The sequence below is a fragment of the Glycine max genome, chromosome 17 (genome assembly GCF_000004515.6).
Source record: "Glycine max cultivar Williams 82 chromosome 17, Glycine_max_v4.0, whole genome shotgun sequence".
In the NCBI taxonomy this organism is placed as follows: Eukaryota; Viridiplantae; Streptophyta; class Magnoliopsida; order Fabales; family Fabaceae; genus Glycine; species Glycine max.
Genome location: NC_038253.2, coordinates 40607922 through 40622288, shown reverse-complemented (window position 1 = coordinate 40622288; position 14367 = coordinate 40607922). Strand labels below are relative to the sequence as shown.

The window sequence follows — 14367 nt, the reverse complement described above, 5'->3', positions numbered from 1 at the left end:
AACATCATTTTTCAAACTTAGTTCTTCTGAATAATTGTCGATCTATCGATTAAAGTAACCCACGTACTAGTCCTGATTTGAAACATTTCCTTATTTTGAAAGATAAAATGTCCATGGAAGAATACGTCCATGCATGAATCATGATGGATGCGATTATTTCTATCATCAGAAGTGACAACTCAACGGATACAAAAGCTAATCTATTTATGAAAAATGGTCTTTCATATATAATGTTTTCCTTTTAAAAACATACTAGATGTTTCATAAGAGTTTTATTCATTTTTCTTCTCACTTGCGTTTCTTTGGCATGCCTCCGATAATTAGTTAGCAGTGTAATAATACACATTCTAAAATATCTTTGTTATTAATATATATATATATATATATATATATATATATATATATATATATATATATATATATATATATATATATATATATATATATATATATATATATATATATATATATATTATAATTTTGTTTTTTTCATAACTTTCAATTAGCAATAAATAAAAAGTATGTAAAAATGAATGTGTTAATAGTATTCCTCTTAATTAACATATTATTCTATTATCTTATATGATGAGAGAGAGATGAAAGTTGCTACCTGTGAAAGAAACATATCTATAGCTAGTAAGATATGGAATTCGAGAAAAAGTTAATTTTGGTCATATAATTATATAGTTAAAATTATTTATGTTTAACATAATCGTAACCATCCTTTGAAATGTATGATCAAATTTTACTTCTCTGACCACCAAATACATGTCATGTATATATGTAATACAAAAATTTCATATATCAATAATTAAACGTTAAATTAGTTATCATTAATATAATATTTTATATAATAGAAATTAAATTATTAATATAGATTTTATAAGTCTATATATTAACAATATAATGTATTACGCTATAATAAAAAATTTATAGGAAGAATTTTGTTATCTATAATGGTTTACTCAACTCGAGTATGATACATGTAGTTTATTAAAAAAAATTGTTGTTGTGTATTTGGTCTTTGACGCACAAGAAAATTGAAGAGCAAAGAAGAAGACTCACCAGCACCAGCAAAATAATGACAAGGTAGGGAGAGGGTAGGGGTATAGAGCTTGAGAGAACGAAGGTAGGAAGAAGAAGAGCAAAGGAATGGAGGATTTTTCGTGAGGAAAAAGAGAGTAGGGCGGGGAAGAAGAAAGGTGTAACAGAATAAGAAATAAAAAAAAGGTGGTGTGAAGAGGAAATAGGAAGTGTGAATAGTTGGGCTAAAGGACTCCGCAGCAGTGGTGGGTCAGTGGGATATTGGGCTTTCCGTAGGTCAAAAGTGAAAATCCAACCACAGGTAAATTGCTTCCTGCATCCCTGAATTGCTGCCTGCACTCCCGTAATTGCTTCCTACATTTCCCATATTGCTTTCTGGATAGAAAATAAAAAAAATAAAAAATCCCCAACCATAACATGATTTTCCTCTTTAAAATGCTACCGGCTACCGAGAATTGACCAAAGAAAGAAGAGGAAAAAAAATTCCCAGTGGCCATGCATTTATCTATCCAAAACAGAAAATTTCAAGACAAATAAAAAAAGGAGAAAATTAAACATGGACATAGTATCATGTTTATTAAAAATAGAAAATGAATATTTTATCTAGAAAATTCTAGAGAAAGACTCTATTTGTCAAAATCTCACCCAATTTTTTAAAAAATAATTGCTAATAAGTACCACAGAACTAGCCATTTAGCCAATGTCTTTTGCGTGTACTATGTGAGTTTTGAAAAAAGGAAATAAACTATGCTTTCTTAGGAAAATGAATCTTTTTAAATATTATGTTCTTTTGTTGGGAAAGACATCTTTTAACTTCGAAATCAAGTTAACAATTAAATGTCTTGCCAATAAATTAAAAAATAAAAACAAATAATCACTTATATTGAGTACTTAAAAATATCTAATACGTAGTAAAAGATAAAAACGCTCTTCAATAAATAAAAAAAAAATACTGCAAGTGCAACGCTCTTCAATAATAAAATATCCTATTTACAACGATTAAAAAAAAGTCCTTCAATAATAACAATTCTTTAAAATTATTCTGCAGCCAAAAATTAAAATAGTAACCGCGATGATTTTCCAAGCACATTAAAATACACTTATATTAACGATTTAAATATTACATAATTCAATCATAATTTATTAAAATTACCCCAAGTTTAAATAGGTTAAACCGTTAAACCTGATAAGCAAAAGACTCGGCCTAACAATCACATCACTTTCGCTTTAGAGACACCGACCCCGTAAATCGTAAATGCAAATTCTTCGTGTCTATCTGATTATCGGATAAGATGAAGCATTCTGGTCAGATATTTTGAATAATTCCTTCAATTTCTAAAATTAGCTCAAGAAAAAGACAAACCCAATATAGCATAGTAGTGTAAAATAATATCCTTATTTTCTGTACATAAAAAAAAATGATCCCACAAGTATATACTATACACTTTCATAATCTACTATTATATGCTTTGTAAAGAACACGAGGTTATTATTATGATTATTATTGTTATTATTATTACAAACCTGCCACGACCACGGGGCAGGACATATATAGATGCATTGTATCAAAAGGTGGACATCAACGATCTGAAAGGTACTTTGGTTTTAGAATTTGATTGCATAATATAACACATGAGTGGTTTGTGTTTAAGGGATAACGAAGTGGCATGCCATCATATCATATCATAATCTGAGATTGTGGATGAAATATTTTTCATGGTTAGAGTTTATTTGCGGAAAAGGTGGGATTTGAATTTGTTTGTGGTTGTGCACCTTCTTACAATACACACACTTATTCAGATTTGACTCCTAGTAACAACTATGACGTGTATGTTATTAAATATATAGTTAAGAGATTTCAGACTTCATCACCCTCTTTCTTCCTCTTTTGTTGTAACTCAAGAGTTGCTGTTTTTTTTCCTCGTGACTTCTGATTTGATTTCCACCTTCACTCAAGTTCTCTTTCTTCTTTCTTTCCCTTTTATTTTTTTATTTTGCCTATGTTTCTTTAAATTTTAATTTGTAGTTTTATACCATATGTGTGATTTTTCTTATATTTTTGTACAAGATTTGTTGATTCAATTATCTGAGAGTTCCAAGTACTTTGTTCATTGTGAAGCAGGTTTTAATTGGGAATCTGATATAGGCTTTGGAGGTTCTTCCACTTCCAAGGATGCTTTCAATTATACACTACAGAGGATTTTTCAGTGATTGAGTGAGTGGATATGAACATGGAAGGATCTTATGATTCATCATGCAATGGAGAAGCTGGTAACGAAAGCCTTCAGATCATTAAATACTCTCCTTATAAACCCTGCACCATGATATCATTATCATCACCTTGGTTTGTTCTAAGAGTGTTTTATGTGAGAGTGTGTGGCATTCAGGTTGATGAATCCACCCCAGAGTTTCTCTCTCTCAACCATATTCCTCTTAGTCCTGATACCCTTTTAGAGGTGAATGGTGTTAGGAGCAGCATTTACTCTGATGGAGAAGAGTCTTCAGTTCTGAGAAGGGATAGAGTGGATAAGAAATCTGAGGAAGCTACCTTTGTGAACACTGATAGTATACGTTTTACCGGGAGCATGAAGTTTGAGGTTTATGATAAGGAGAATTGCATTCTCTCTGGGGTTCTGGAGACGTCTAATAGCAATGGTTTTGTTGGGGAATCAAGAAGTGGTGTGAAGAGATGGAGTATGAATTGTCAAACAGAAATGTCACCTGGTTGTGGCTTCTTCAAGGGAAAACATGTTGCTGTCCCTGAATTGCCTTGTCCTGAAATTGAGGTTTATGTTGCTGGTTGCTTCTCAGGAACACCTATCATCTTAACCAAGACACTGCAACTCAATTGCCGGAAGAAGCATAACAGGAAATTCGCCTTGGATTCTATTCCAGAATATGGAACAACCGAGTGCCAGAAAGATGTATCTGATCATGGACTTGATTTGCAGGTAAAAAAAAAATTGGCATGCTTGTATCTTTTGGATATGGTCCATTAGGGATATGAAGGGATGAGTTTTTCTTGGATTAAGATTTCATATAACTATGACTAATTCCTTGGATAATGCAGACATTTTTCACATACATAAATGATGTTATATGACTAATCTAACTTTGCTGGATAATACAAATTCTGTATTATGCTGTCTATGATTTGGTCCCAACTACTGAATAATAATATCCTATCCCAGAAGTGGCATTGCAGTATGGGCAGGCACAAGTCACAACACACTATATTTTGTTATTTATGGGAAGATACTAATTTACCTCATTATTTTTCTGTTTCGTATTCTCCAATGTCCCCTACATTACAAAACAGTCTCTTCCCTAAGGACAATCCTTAGTGGGGCCAAAATCCTTGTAGGTAGCCTCTGTGCATCTATATGTGTGCTTAAAGATTGGGTTACTTATATCTTGTTCAATTGGAAAAAAGTACGCATGGAATGTGAGATCATGGTTACAACTTACAGTTCATTCTTAAAACTCCGAGGAAACAAGAGGTTTTAATTTTTAAATAACTAGGTTTTCAATATCCATTAAATGATTCTGTCATATGTCACTTTTGCATAGTGGATGAATGATTGAATATAGTCATACCATGATTTGCACATGTGATGCCTCAAGTTCATCCCTTTTATTTGTCACAATTTCTGTTAAATTTAATCTCTCTCAGATGCGAAACAGTATAATACCAATTAAAGTTTAGAGTGACTCATGATCTGCACTTCTACACTTTACAGGGGGGAGGCTTCCTAAGCTTACTTCCAGATGAGTTGGCTGAAAAAATAAGGCCAAAATACCTACCATTTTGATCTTGTCTTATTTTATTTATTTATTTCAATTTAGTTTCTCAAGTTTAAAATTTTTCAGTTTAATCTCTTAGAGTGTCTGTTACACTAAGTTAGTCCTTCCATTAGCTTATCGCACCAACTTAATTTGATGACACGTAACAAACTATAAGAGCATTCGCTGCATCAATCAAAATTAACATGGTTAGTTCAAAAAAGTGACAGAAGAACTAATATTAGCTCATTTGAGACATTTTAAGAGATCAAAATAAAACATTTTAAACTTCAAAGACAAAACTAAAACCAAAAAATAAGATGAGAGACCAAAAGATTATAACTACTCAATTTAACTTCTTTTCTATCTTATTTTCTAACCTCAAAAGGCAGTATACATCTACATGGTGTGAATTAGATTTAGAAAAAAACTTATCAAATTACGCTGGAACATTCAATCTACCCTTTCAGGACACAAACGCATTAATACTGAATATCTGCATTAAGAGCTTGACTTTTCATCAATGGTATTGGTTTCATCTTGTTAGCAACATTTACTTCAAAGCATATATGTGCATTGCTCTATGCCTTGGTTTTCTTTGAATGCCGTAAGAATACCATTTAAACAGATCTTATGTTTATGTATAACATTTAATTGTCATGTGAATTATTTTTCGTCAACTTGTCCTGGTATTGAGGGCGAGCCTTGGCACAGCGGTAAAGTTGTAACTTGGTGACCGGTTGGTCATAGGTTCGAATCCGAAAACAGCCTCTTCAAATATGCAAAGGTAAGACTGCGTACAATGACCCTCCCTCATACCTTTACAAAGCCAGGGCTGAGGAGGCTCTGGGCAATGGGGTGCACTAGTTTTAATTTGTCCTGGTATTGCATCTCAATTTCATAGCTGGTGAAAATAAATCATGGCAGTGAAATTTCCATGTACTTAAAGAGTACATATCCTAACGGTTTGTGTGTGTTTGTCTCTAACCTCCCCCCTTTTTTTTGCTTGGCAGGTAGTTGATTATAGAAGCTTCAAACCGGAACAAGCAGAGGATTACAACAGCATGTATTGCCAAAGAACAATATATGTAGATGAGGAAGATGGTGAACTATCATGGTTTAATGCTGGTGTAAGAGTTGGTGTTGGAATTGGGCTTGGCTTATGTGTAGGAGTTGGTATAGGAGTTAGCTTGTTAGTACGCTCATACCAAGCAACTACTCGTAATTTTAAGAGGAGGTTCATATAATATACCCCTCAAGAGTTTGAACTTATATGCTCTATATCTTCAAGGCAACAAACCATCAGTGGTATTTTTTTCCCCCTTCATAAGTCTTTAAAGAATGTTCTTGTTTCAAAGGATGGCATAGATGCTTAAATTTTGTCATCATGATGGGTTGACATCCATTGTGTGATTGATTGTGTAGGTTGTAACTAGCACATAAAAAGCGTTTTCATGTAAATGGTCAAAAAAAATATTGCTACCAGAAGTGGCTTATAGTTTTTAATTTTTATAGTTGAGGAGGTAGTTTATTTTTTAAACAGCAACATTGTCATTGTCAATTTTTCAATATCAGGATGGAATAGTGATGCAGTATATATAAATGATAAATGTATTATAAATCCCTCTTTGCAATAATTAACTAAACTGGGGATGCACCCCTAGTTCGAATTTGCCCAGAGCTAATGGCTTTACATGATTAGTGTTCATATCATCATCTGTAGTAAAACTAAGTGTATGTTTGGATTACCCTTCGAAAGTTATTTTTAACTCAAAAGTAACAAAGAGAATGCTTCTCCCTACGTACTTTCAATGTACATTCACCACCTGCAAACGGTAATCCAAACATAGCCTTAACATGCCTCGGGTGGGGTTTCATTGCAAACTGCTGGGGATTGCCCGTTAGCAATGTGGTTTGAGAGCTTCCCATCAGATCCCCAAAATGCTGCACATTTCAAATCATCCTGAACCATTAATCTGGAGAACTCGTCATGGTTATAACTCATTATGCTTTTTCCACCTAGTTCTTTGGGAAGATTTTCCTCATCAAAATAGGACTTCATAAGCTCCACACTATCTTTATTTTTCGGGTAGACAAACTTCACCTTCTGAAATGTCTTGTTGTCCAAGAAGTACTTGACTATCTGTATCAATAGAGGCATAACATGTAACTTCAGTATTATTTTCCCGATTATGCCAGAAATTTAATCACGTGATTATGATCAAAGTCAACAAACCTTCCAAAAAGCTTCAAAAACTCGAGGGGGGTTGTAAAGAAATGCAATGGCAAGCCTCTCAGGGTAATGGTTCTGCAAAATGTTGATGGTCTCTCTGGCTAATTTAAGGGGCACATTGTTGGTTATTGACCATCCAGTGAAGTCTATCAACCATGACATTTGTTCTTGACCCGGTGGAAGGTTAAGCATGGCATTTTCCAAAAGATACACAAGATGCCGCAGCTGATTCTCCATTGAAGTAGTGTTCTGCATGCAACACATCAAAATGTTTCGGATTCTATATCCATCAAGCTCTTAGAAACAATAGTTAAACTTAAACTAAGGTTAAACTATTCATTTGGTCCTTATAAGTGTCATCATTTTAAGTTTTAGTCCCTATTCAAGAAAGTGGTAACTTTTAGTCCTGAACAGTTTTTTGTGGCAGTTTATGGCTATCAGAATTGAAGTTTTCTCTGATATTTGTAATGGGGAGGATCAAAATTTTAACTTTTATGCATATGCAGGGACTAAAACTTAGGCTTCCCGTTTATGGATTAAAACTTAAAGTGAGAACAACTATAGGGACAGAGTGAATAGTTTAACCTTAAAACAATTAACAAAATATCTCCAAATCCAAATCATGATACCTGCATTCCTGGCCTCAAAATAAGAACATTCCTTCCTTGTCTATCATGAAAATTTGCTCTATACAATTTCCCAGTCTCTCCTTCTATTGCAACCTCATGCTGAAAAATGACATATTTACCTTATTATAGTATTTCAGTTCATATCTATGCACCACTGTATCTAAAATGAGAACCTAATTAAGCCATAACTTACCCAGCGAATTTCTTCTGGCTTATAGGTTGATCTCCACCTTAGTGTCTCCTCCAACATCTTCTTGGACTTGTCTACGTTCCAGTTTCGAGCTTCCAAATATCTCTTAAAACATGAATCAGTGCAATACATCAAACTGCGTCCAGATAAGGGTCCAATAGCACCCTTCAGCTCCTTAATCTGCTTGTACAATTTTTAACGTGCACAATCAGCAGTTCAGCACCAACATCCTTACTTAACAATTTAACAACATCATCAAACGTTCTTTGAGACGTGAAACCTGTTCTGAGACCCTCATAAGTTTCGAGACCTAAATCGCCTAAACTTTTCCGAAACAAAACATTAATATCATCAAACAAAAAAAAAAAAAACACACCTTGGATTCAGTACAAAGCTCGCTGCTTCCCTGATCTTGTTGATGAGAATTGCTCCAGCGATGAAACATGGCAGCTGAAGATTCCTTTTACTTGGAAACAAAGTGCTTCTGTTTTTTCACAACCAATTCCTATCTCTCCGACTCTAAGAATAAAAAACAAGGATTATACAACAAAAGAAAATCCACACAGAACCCACAAGAAGGATAAATTAACAAGCACATAAATAATAAACAATATTTGTTGAGTAAGGAGTAGGAGCTTTTTTCAGCATATGACAAAAGATCCATAAAAGGAACATAACATTAACACAGTGACACCAACAGAAAGATAACCTTTTTATTAAGCATAAGGCTTCACACCATTCTACACAAATGCACGAACCCCCAAAAGATCTTCAGAAGGCTGACCCAAAAGTGAGGAGAGAAGTGAAGTGTGTCATGCGTATGAAAACAGAACCAACGACACTATGACAGCAACAATAGATAAAATAATATAAATAAAATAGATAGTCTTTGTATTTTTTCTTTTTCTTTTTCTACTATTATTTATTACATTTATACTTATATGTTTTCTATCTCTCTTTCTCTCTTTTTTAATACAACAAAGTCAACAAGAATCTAACTAAGTACTCCTATATCTATTCTTAATTTCTCATCAGTAAACCGATCTTACCGGTTATCTCTTTCATTTTCTAGATTTGAATGTCTGTGAATATTAATATTAATAATATATATACAAGTTTAAAGAAATACTATACTATCATCTAATCACATGCATGTCACATATGTATTTTTTATTAATTGATAGTATACAAAAAATTCATACTAATAAGGAACCTCTATTAAATTCATAACAAAAACAAACGAGGAGATATCTCTCTTACAGATTCTCCCATAATGTTTAAATATTTTCTAAAATATTAAATAAAGAATATATTTAATGTGTTAAAAATTTAAGAATATTTAATATTTTTATCTAGCTATAATAAAATAAAAGGCAACAAATTAGTTTATAATTCTTAGTATTATATGAAGAAAATATTAGATACATATATTTAATATCTTATTTTTTTATCAAGAAAGTATAATTTAATTAATTGAATAAGATACATGAATATTGTAAACTTCATGTAGAATATTCAATTCTTATAAATAAAAAAATGTCTTAATTTTTTAAAAATTTATTTAATATTTTTATTTAATTAATAATAAAATAAAATGAAAGGTAACGAATAAATTCGGCTTTATCTCTAGATTCTTAGCTAGCCAAACTGTACAATTGAGGAAAGTCTTACTGTCCTAATGTGTGAAGACACGTGAGGTGCCTTTTTACGGATCTCTAGTTAAAGTGGGATGTATAAGATTAAATAATTTTTACTTTGGACAATTAATGAATGACTTTTTTTACTTGTCCATGTCCTTCAATTCTTCACCTTCCCCACCCCCCCTTCTAGTTTCTAGATTCTAGATAGAGTTATATTATATGATCGATGTTTGTTTGGATCAGGTTCAAACATGAAAAAATGTGCGTCCACTATAAGCTTTGTAGTGTAGATTTTACGTTATTAAGGAATGGTAATACGGCTTCAAACAAACGGGGTGTAACGTGAACAAAGAATTGAGAACAATAAATATTAGGAGTGGCTATGATTTTTATTTTATTTTTTTGACAAAGAGGAGTAGTCATGGTTTGTCACGAATTTTCTTTTCTTTTAATTTCATCAACACATCTTAATATATATCTTTCATAAAATTTCTTTCTCTATTTTATTTTGGCATATCGATTGTGACGAAATTTTCCTAATGATGAAATTGCGTAGTTGTTAGATCATAGATGACATGCCCTTCCTAGTTGGCTACTTCTTAAAAGAACAATAAAAAAAGTTGGTGAGATTGACTGTATTTATCATGATTAGATCATATAAAAAATAAATTTTACATATAATGTTTTATCTTTTTCATATAAATTATTTTACTTTACATATTTTTTTCTTTATTGTAAAACAAATAATATAACTTTATGAGTTTAAAAGTATAAATATTTATATCCTATTAATTAAATAAGAATCATTCTTGATATGATTTTTAAGCTAGTTAATATAAAAATCATAAATATATCTTATATTATAATGTATTTATAATTAAATAATTTTTTTTAAAAATGTTATACTTTTAATATATGCTATTTAATCTAATTTTTATTATAAGTGTATTTTGTCTATAAAAATCTCCACTTTTTTGGTACAATCTCCACCACAGATTAGCATGATGTACCTCCATAGATAAAAGGTCAATCTTTTGAACTCCTGTGCCGGTTGCTGTTGGTTGTCTTCTAACTTTTAAGCCAACTTTTTTACATATTTCCACAAAAACAGCATGGAAAGAAAAAAAAAATGTCCATAGTCCAACTGGCCCCACAATATTAATAAACTTGACTAGAACATCACGGATTCTACAGCGAATTGATATTGATAACCAAAAAGAAGAAAAAGAATACACTTCTCGCCGATCATACATATTAAAATCTGCCGCCCTTATGTCATATATGGAACCAAATTAGCATACAATTTATGAAGCTGTAAAATTTACTCTTATTTTTTCATATCGATATGTATGATTCGATTTTGCCCTCACCAAACCTTCTTTTCTGGCCTTGAACTTGAAGATACTTGATGGGAGGAAAGAAAATCTTCAGTTAGCTGCTTCACTGTCGAGAGGGAATCGCAATTCTCAACCAATGAAGCAGAGCTAGATTGTAAGACTTTAAATCCAGTGCTCAGAATTGCTGAGTATCTTCTCACGAGATGGCCATAGGGTTCGCGGTTTCTTAAACTGTAATCGTATCATATCAAAATAAGAATATTTATCAGACCACACACAGATATGGATCAAAAGATTATAAGTATTGAACAGACCACACACAATTAACCATTCAAATTTTCTACTAATGCTACAATAGCCATCCATTTTTCCTTCTAAACTGAAACCAACTGAATTTTCATCTTCCATCGTACGCCATTAACACCTCATTTACCTTTCCCGTGACCAAAACTTCATTTTTAATGTGAAGGCGGATCCAGGTGGAATCGAACCACCAACCTCCCAAACGCAAAAGCAGTTGGGCGCTCATTCCAATTCGAGCTTGTGAATCCATTATATTGAGTTAGACAAAACTAAGCTTATAAAGCTAGATGTAAACTTAAGAACGGTATATTTGGCGAAATTAGCTATAATTTAAAATAAGAACAAAATAATTTCCAAATAAATAAAAAATTCAGCGTATCCTTGAATTAGTTATATTTTAAGGTAAGTCCTAATGAAAACTAACAAGTTTACCAAAAACCTATAAACCAAAGTTAAAAGCTGAAAATCTCAACAAAAGTTATAAACCAAAAAATTTGGTTATGATCCAAAACAGAAGACTGCAAGGAACCTTGAAGCTACACTAGATGCAGTTATTTACAGCCATCTGTACTCATTGCCACATAAGCTACCCATGGCCAATTTTTTACATGATACATCAAACTCCCATGTATCCCCAAAAGACCCAAGTACAAGTGCAACATTAAAATGGCAGCAAAACATCAACCAACCCTAAAAGGTTATCATAATACAGGCACAATCCTACATCCGATTAAAAACAATAAGGATATAAGCTGATATATAGTAAATATACGCTGAACATAAATAATAAACTTACAACTTAAGATATTGGAACATGGGATTAGATGCATCTGGTTGAAGTAGGCAAACTAAGCACTTACACATTTTTCATCGTAAATTATCCATAGGTTAGAAATTTTTAGATGATCCAAAACCACTTTAATTCAGTTATTGAACAAGTTAAAAACTCAAAGCCAATATTAAAAATTATTGCTATTCTCAATGACGACGATAAATAGTTAATTTTTAATTAATCAAATTATAGTGAACATAAAGCACTGTACTGCCAGGCAAATGTCTTTTGAAGTAGATTGTATACCGATTACCAACATTGAACGAGTCATTTAATTGTACGAAACTTTGAATTCAATCCTAATCATGAAAATAAACACGTCATAGTTTATATATATTATACAGCTAGTAGTAATCTACATTGATCTCTTCTGAAGGAAATTGATTGTATAGTCAATTAATTGTAAGACTTTCAATTCAATTCTAATCACAAAAATATTAAACAACATGACAATATACATACGAGCAAATAAACCATTTGTTTACTAAAACCATAAAATAAAAATATACTATGAACAAATACCTAAATATGAAGTAAATTGTATCGATTGCCTTTTGCTTTAATTACCAGACTATAAACTTATTACATGCGAGTCATCATGTTAATTTATATATTGTAAAATTGAATACGGTAAGTATAAACAACGAAATTAAAATAAATTAAAGCGTGCGTTCAGCACTATGTACCTTGCCGAGTTGTCAATCGTTTGTCATGCTGTTGAGCCTTGGGCGACGCGAACTAGAGTATAGAAAAACTCAAAGGACAGAGAAGAGAGAAAGGGAAAGGAGAAAACACAACACCAGAGGGAGAGAGAAGAGAATCGGGGCAAAATACAAAAAACAGCCCCCGAAACCTTCTCTCCCCCAAACAAAAAACAATAATGATTTTATTAACGCTTTTCGGACCCGCCATGCAAGCGCACCTGACATGGCAAAGGTCCATTAACAAGAACAATGAAAAGAACAACTATCTATCTTGGATTCTTGGTGTATATAAATAAACTCCCCTTTCAACCAATCAGATCTAATACAAACTCCTAAAGGACTTTACCAATATATTCTAAATTACACAACGAATCGCGCGTTTAATTACTCTGTTTCGCGTCTTTCGACACGAGACCATCAACATCCACCGCAGGAAAACCACGCACGATCATCACCGGCGCCGCCGAAACCTACAAACACAAATATCATAACCGATTAAATGAGATTCGAATAAGAATAAATGCAATCGGAAATTCGTACGGTTTCACGGTCAAATTAATCGGAAATTTCGCTTACCTCCGACGAAATAGATTCAACAGAACCTGCAATTAACGATCCCTGAAACCAGATCGGTTTTCGATCGGCGAAATAAGAACCGCGACTTCGCCTTTTGACCGAACAAACGCTCGATGAGACACGGAAAATGCGCCGAGTACGATTCACGCGGCAACGATGGAATGGTATGGGAAATTTTTAAAGCGATGTGATCCTTTTATATACGGGAATTTGGAGATGATCAACGGCTGTGATTGGTTGGAAACGAATGGATCCAACGGTGCGGATTGGATGAGTTAGTTGCGCCAAAAATGAATGCCGTGCCTGGTGTTGTTGGTTAGTTGGGTAAGGAAGGTATTTGCGGTCACAAAGAAAAGAAGGTTCTCGATGACGTAGATATTTTTGCTTTCGTAATTGGGCCGTTCTTGTTTTCGGATAGGTCCACGGACTGATTTGTTCATTGAGCTTTGGACCATTTTGTTTTGAAAATGCAAATTGCTCTTCGTCCCTACCAAGGGATTAAGCATTTTTTTTATATTTCAGAATTATCCTTTTCACAAAATTACGATTTTGTTATTATTCAATTTTTGCACCCCCTCTTATTATAATAGAATTGTGATTCTTTTGTATACATGTACAATGGAATCATGTTCCGTTGTATTTTTTTCCTAGATATAACAACGGAATCATGTTTGCATTGTAGTCCAAAGGCGCATACAAAAAATTCAATAGAAACTTGTTTTCACCTACGAAAACCAAAATAGAAACATGTTTATGCTGTGTCATTTTTTCAACGGAAACAAACATTTTTGTCAGGTATTTTTCATGAAAAAATATATCTTCTTTGAATTAATTTTGATACAAATTATATTGATGATGACACACATTATCTTCTTTAATAGTAACCAAGTTAGTTGTTGCATAAATTACCTTTTTTATTTGAATTTCAATCAACGCACATAAGAATTTTTGTTGAGACACACAATAAAAATTAAATACACAATGAAAACATGATTCCGTTGTAATATTTATTGAGACACACAATAGAATCTTACTTCCATTTTTTGTTATTATGATTTTTTATTAATTATAAATACAAATTATATTTTTAAAAGTA

At 32.5% G+C, this 14367-nt stretch overlaps 2 protein-coding genes across 8 annotated transcripts; one reads left to right on the top strand and one right to left on the bottom strand.

The window, feature by feature from the left end:
* The first annotated feature begins 2545 nt into the window (after positions 1–2545).
* LOC100791398 (uncharacterized) lies at positions 2546–6312 on the top strand. Of its 6 annotated transcripts, none has more exons than XM_006600116.4 (3): positions 2546–2638; positions 3167–3995; positions 5841–6184. In XM_006600116.4, exons 2-3 carry the CDS (start codon positions 3270–3272, stop codon positions 6072–6074), a joined length of 960 nt encoding a protein of 319 aa, XP_006600179.1. In that variant the 5' UTR covers positions 2546–2638; positions 3167–3269; the 3' UTR covers positions 6075–6184.
* Positions 6313–6400: 88 nt separating this feature from the next.
* On the bottom strand, positions 6401–8747 carry LOC100790867 (phosphatidylinositol transfer protein 3). Of its 2 annotated transcripts, XM_003550329.5 has the most exons (6): positions 8589–8747; positions 8256–8398; positions 7883–8059; positions 7690–7788; positions 7064–7309; positions 6401–6970 (listed from the first exon to the last, which is right to left on the bottom strand). In XM_003550329.5, exons 2-6 carry the CDS (start codon positions 8322–8324, stop codon positions 6680–6682), a joined length of 882 nt encoding a protein of 293 aa, XP_003550377.1. In that variant the 5' UTR covers positions 8325–8398; positions 8589–8747; the 3' UTR covers positions 6401–6679. The 2 variants fall into 2 exon arrangements, with proteins under 2 accessions (XP_003550377.1, XP_014625362.1); XM_014769876.3 differs by lacking the exon at positions 8589–8747 and having other exon boundaries at positions 7883–8159; positions 8256–8567.
* Positions 8748–14367: the final 5620 nt, after the last annotated feature.

Excerpts from the sequence above, each read along its gene's own strand:
- LOC100791398 (XM_006600116.4), top strand. The coding sequence starts at position 3,270 with ATGAACATGGAAGGATCTTATGATTCATCATGCAATGGAGAAGCTGGT. Across the intron at positions 3,996-5,840 it reads ATCATGGACTTGATTTGCAG|GTAGTTGATTATAGAAGCTT; the intron begins GTAAAAAAAAAA and ends TTTGCTTGGCAG.
- LOC100790867 (XM_003550329.5), bottom strand. The coding sequence starts at position 8,324 with ATGTTTCATCGCTGGAGCAATTCTCATCAACAAGATCAGGGAAGCAGC. Across the intron at positions 8,060-8,255 it reads AGCTTTGTACTGAATCCAAG|ATTAAGGAGCTGAAGGGTGC; the intron begins GTGTGTTTTTTT and ends TTGTACAAGCAG. Across the intron at positions 7,310-7,689 it reads TTTTGAGGCCAGGAATGCAG|AACACTACTTCAATGGAGAA; the intron begins GTATCATGATTT and ends TGTTGCATGCAG.